This window comes from Sphaeroforma arctica (assembly GCF_001186125.1).
Source record: "Sphaeroforma arctica JP610 unplaced genomic scaffold supercont1.1115, whole genome shotgun sequence".
Lineage (NCBI taxonomy): Eukaryota > Ichthyosporea > Ichthyophonida > Sphaeroforma > Sphaeroforma arctica.
In genome coordinates this window covers 12,483-17,697 of record NW_014039443.1, presented here as the reverse complement: position 1 = coordinate 17,697, position 5,215 = coordinate 12,483, and the positions used below count along the sequence as shown (strand labels likewise).

The 5,215-nt window shown below is 42.4% G+C and overlaps 3 protein-coding genes across 3 annotated transcripts in view; 2 read left to right on the top strand and 1 right to left on the bottom strand.

Moving 5' to 3' along the window:
* The window catches only part of SARC_10032 (hypothetical protein), a 4,557-nt gene extending 1,811 nt beyond the window's left edge, over positions 1-2,746 (top strand). Inside the window, exons 2-5 of the mRNA XM_014295937.1 lie at positions 367-558; positions 657-1,697; positions 2,070-2,210; positions 2,410-2,746. Coding sequence (XP_014151412.1) covers positions 367-558; positions 657-1,697; positions 2,070-2,210; positions 2,410-2,523 — 1,488 coding nt within the window. The 3' untranslated portion in view covers positions 2,524-2,746. The remainder of the gene's footprint in view (positions 1-366; positions 559-656; positions 1,698-2,069; positions 2,211-2,409) is intronic.
* A 396-nt stretch (positions 2,747-3,142) lies between these two features.
* SARC_10031 (hypothetical protein) lies at positions 3,143-4,240 on the bottom strand (the record flags this gene model as incomplete). The annotated part of the gene is made up of 1 exon (XM_014295936.1): positions 3,143-4,240. The coding sequence occupies one exon, from the start codon at positions 4,238-4,240 to the stop codon at positions 3,227-3,229; it is 1,014 nt and encodes a 337-aa protein (XP_014151411.1). The 3' UTR covers positions 3,143-3,226.
* A 668-nt stretch (positions 4,241-4,908) lies between these two features.
* The window catches only part of SARC_10030 (hypothetical protein), a 6,205-nt gene continuing 5,898 nt past the window's right edge, over positions 4,909-5,215 (top strand). Inside the window, exon 1 of the mRNA XM_014295935.1 lies at positions 4,909-5,131. Within this exon, the coding sequence (XP_014151410.1) occupies positions 5,099-5,131 (33 nt within the window). The 5' untranslated portion in view covers positions 4,909-5,098. The remainder of the gene's footprint in view (positions 5,132-5,215) is intronic.

Here is a 5,215-nt window from a genome sequence, read left to right as displayed (position 1 = left end):
TATCTACTGTGTATATATATATATATATATATATTGACATACATATATATAAATATATATATATATATATATTTATATATCTATATCAATTATGTACTTTTTCGTGAACGGTATATCACGAATTTGCCACGTATCTGAAATACGGAATTTTGTTTTCATCACTCAATTTCCCCATATATTTACTCATATTCTACATCTTCACTTACGGGATACAGATGACCAGGGCCATGGTTTTATATATTTTAGCATTCTGTCGATGAAGCAAATTGAAGTTATATCTGTGGGCCATGGGATCACAATATAGAGCTTGCATAATCTGTGTACGCTCCATTTCACACGGTTACACTCTTACATCACTCTTCCCAGGAGGAGTTTCTTTTAGGCAAACGAATTGAGAAGTTACCTGGCCAGGAAGACGAGGCCGAGGCAGAGAAGCTTGCTCTCACCTCAGTTCCAGGAGTAGGCGCTCAAACATCATCAAGTGGAACCACCACTGACCTGGCAGCAAAAATACGCGAAGATCCCATGTATCTTATCAAGAAACGACAGAAAGATCAGGTAGGTTCTTCGAAACTAGGCTTCGTTATCAGTTGTGTGCGCAAAGTCTATCGTCATATTCACAGTTTTACTAAAGTGGAGTCTTTCTCCCTTGGCAGGTAATGGAGATTCGAAATAATCCGATGAAGATGAAGCAACTGCAAGAACTGATGGGGATAAATGCGAAGAAGAAGAACAAGAAAGATAAGAAAGAAAAAAAGAACAAGAAAGACAAATATTCGAAACGGGCAAAGCATTCACGGAAACATGGGCATTCTGATTCATCTGCTAGTTCTGATGAGGCTAACGACCACAATGGACATAAGGCTGGCGGCAAAAGACGCGCAGGGGTCGAAAGGAGTGTGTCAGAGAATGGTCGCACAGAGAATAAGAGACGATCTATTGACGAACGTAAGCGAAGTCGATCACCTACAGGCATCCGAGATTATAATATCGCAACAGACGTAAAAAGGATTGGAGCTAGTAATAGTGAAAGTAAGGGGACTCGCCGACGGGAGAGTCAGAGCGCAGAAAGAATCAGTAGGCGCTCGAGGGCAGTAAGTCGCTCAGAAAAAGACAGAGATGTAGCAAAAGATAGTGAGAGAGACCACAAAGACAAGCCGAGAAGCGTAGAGGCGCAAAGTTCAGATGGACACAGAGGTCGTTCACCCGACCGTCTAAGAGAGAAATCAGATAGACATAGAGACGGGTATGGGCATGGAAACGATGACAAAAGTGAAAACCCAGACAGATTTAATGATAGAAGTGGACGAGACAGCCATCGCCGAGGCACTGACAGGAGGCGAGACACACAGAGACACACTTCAAGGTCTGCCAGAGATAGACACACGTCGGAACATCGAAGTGAACCGAGAAACGGGGTACGGCACAAGCGCAGAAGTCGTAGTCGCAGTCGTAGTCGTAGTCGCAGCCCTGCTAGGAAAGATTATAGAAAGAGTGAATCTAAACAAAGGGGTCGGAGTAGAAGTATGAGTCCGCAAGCACGTGTCGGGTCTGGTGATGACGACAGAAAAGCGAGCAATGCCTCTAAGGAAAGGGGCAGTACTAGGAACGAATCTGGCGGAGCTCAGCAACGGAATGGTAGGAAACGAGTGGCATTAGACCCCGAAGAAAAATCGAGAAGATTAGCTGAGATGCAGGTAAGTATCAACAAGAGAGACTCCACAATTTGATTTAGTCTCTTTACATTCGTACTTTCATATCGTTACTCGCACTCTAGAACTAAATTACTTTGTGTCCTGCGAAATACTAATTTATTGCGGCTCGCATTGAGACGAATTATGCTTGACTTCTCAGAATGTCCCTGTTGATTATTCTTCTGATGTGATGACATTGTGACACGACTGTGAAGCGGTTCCTGATACACATATGCAAGTGGCAGTGTATATTCGGCGCTTTGAGATTTCTCGGAAAAGTTTCTTCGCCAAGAATTCTTCCCCAAAAAGGTTTTAAAATCATACATAGTTCGTAGATTTTGATCCGGTCTGACCAATTAAATGCACTGTCCTCAGGACAATGTGGTTACTGTGGAGACCGAGCGCATCACGCGCATCGCAGACGGCTACAGTGCGCAGAAAGAAGAAGAAGAGCGAGAGAAAAGTTCCAGGATGAAAGACCACGAAGGCGATAAACGGGCAGGCTTCATTGAGAAAGTATGGACGTTGACAAAGCGATAGCGCAGTGAAATAGATAGTGAACTACTGTTATAGGCCAATGTTCGGTTTATTTTTGGGTGCATTTCTCTTTCTACATCACAACTCTACGATTACCGAGTATGTATCTAGACAATCTTACGGATATTTAATATTATTCTGGCGCTATTGTAAATATGTATAATCCCCTCATTTATAGATGGAGCGAGACGCTATCGCTGGTATTGGGTCCTTGGAAGACAGAATCAATAGAAATAGGGCATTCTCTCAGCGTACGGAAGCATCTCTGTCAAAGAATTTTGCATCGAAGTAATGAGCTGAACGGAACCTTCAACGGTTTAAATACATCGGTACCCTAAAGGCTTAGCTCTGAAGGATGATATTCAATTAAAATGCGCTTTGAATTTACCGATTCCCTCAACATCGGGAAAATGATTCCAGGTCGTGTATTAAAAAGATCTGCACAAAGAACAATTCGAAAGCATATTTTCGCTCGTGAAGCCTATCCAACTAGAGTAGAGCGAACAATGTTACGGCTCCAAAAGTACAGGTGTCGAGTCATTACTGCAATCTAAACACAACGAGGAGAGTGGAACCTACAACCGCACATATTTCTAAGTATGTCCACAAAGCCTGACACAAACTGTGGCAAGCGCACTTAAGCCAAGAACTTTCATGAATTGAAAGAGTACATGTATATCAGAATAGTCCAAACATTCGATAGCTCAAGGCAATACATAAATGGATTTCATGGTTATAAGGTCCCTCACACAAGATTTACTGTCACAGTCCAGGCCTCAGTAAGCAGTCACCCCGCGCGCATGTACTCTAACAATTTGGTAACGATCAGTAATAGGTTCTGTAGTGAGCTTCTATGCGGAATTCGGGATGAGGGCAACTCATATACGCCCAGTTCATATTTGTTTGTGTCGATGTCTCGCAACTTGGGCTCATACTTCGCTGTCAAGTAGGGCTAATCGAACATTCCACTGTCGGCTCTTGTGGTCGTTTGCTGACTATGTCTGACCAAGTTCTACCAAGCCTCTAACTATTCGTTGCAGCATAGCACAGTGTCTGGCCAGTTTACATGTATATTTAAAGTGCAGTTCACAATCATCCGGAATAGTACGCACGCGCATAACCAATAGGTATGCCGCGTCCTCGCCACCGTACTCCCATGCGACCAGGAACGATTCATTGGTTGTCAGTGCGCTTGACACACTCTTGAGCATATGTTCTGATACCATAGTGCCATCAAGATTGAATTTTGGGAGCTGATTCGTGTACCAGTTGGCAGTTTTCGCACTGACATCTCTGAGTGTTTGTTCGTGACATTGCTGCAAGCCATACATCGTGCCAATATCATGCGGATTTGTAGGCTCATTGCAATTAATATCAGTCTGTGGCGAATGTGATAGTAGTCTGGGTGTGCAGCCGAGTATAAATATTTGAGGAACAGCCAGAGAGACATCGATGTCCTCTGTGGTGTCTCGGGTATACTCTTCTGTCGAATTTATATTGCTAACAAGAGTATCCCAGAAAAGTACGCTTGCCCACACATCAGCCAGAACAGATATGCTTGCATGCTTGTAAAGCATACGATATGGAGTCCTGAAGTCTATCGCCTCGCTGATAATCATACTCAAAATCAGCTCGCTCAAGCCGTAAGAGACAGCCACTGAGAATATAGACTGTACAAATCGCGGAGACGGATGTGATTGTACTAGCGCCAGTGCACTCTTAACACCTGTGGTATTAACAACTCTGAGGAGCAGAGCTGACAATTCGTCATGGATGACTACAGTGTGTTTCCTTTTCTTGTAGTTACCCCCGGAATCGGAATCCTCTATCATCCGAATTATTCTACGTAGCGAATTGCGTTCTATCCTTTGCCAGGAGGTGTTTGTAATGGTTAACACTTGCTGCTTCAACAAAGTGCAAGTATCTGCCAGTGCGCCTGTGTCCGATATGGAGAGATGCAATATGATAGCTTCCTGCACATCCCCAGAAACAGATAGTATAGTGGGCATGTTGGCTATCGTCGGATATATGATGGAACGCTTGTTGTACTGACTACTTCTCAATCGAAACTAACTTTGAAGAGTCAGTATTGTCAGTATTGTTTGCAGTTTATTCCGCGCTTATCTGCGCAGCATCCTTTATAGTCAGTGTCCTTGTTATATATCTGGTGCAAAGCTCGACGGTAGATGGAGTTTCTCTCACAAAGCAGTACCGTGTCAAATCAGCACCAAATTAAACGTATATATGTCTATACACTTTGTATGTGACAGTATATGTTGCTATATCAAGTACTTCTAAGCATAGAAAGTCTACATACTGTACATGTGACGGTATCCAATACTATACAAAGTAATAGGTACATGTGCATAATACAAAGGATGGAGTATTATAAAAACAGTACAATTCTGCACAGCCTCCTAAATAGTACAAGGCTGTGAATGCTTACCATATGTATGTATTTATGTACTTGCACATGGCCATCTAAAAATTTAACATGCACTAAAAAAAGCCAATATGTTCCTAATTTGGCCAAAAAAACAAAAGCGCGGGAACTGTGATCCTTATCACTGTTTATTTCAAGAAATAGATGACACCTTTCAAAACAATCAAAAAGAAATATAATATAAATAAATACAAAAGCTGTGAATGTGAGGGACACTAACGCATTCAAACTATAGGTGAATTAGTTTGGCTCAATTTTGTATGGACTGCATGCATGTGTTACCAGAAAAGAGTATTATCTTGGCAGCTGTAGAAACCGTAGGCCTTGTTGACGTGTTCTTTAGTCAACACATCACGTCTCATACGTGCTGATTCCAATTGGTCTCGGGCTTCTCAGACGAATAATAGAGCTGCAATCGGCTAGGATGCGCTTCTACACGCGAGTTATCGGTTTGGTAGTAAGTTAGTTGCTTCACTTCGTTGTATGTAGTTAGAAGAGTGAAATAGGGTATAAATGTAAAAGTAAAACTGTACAAATATAT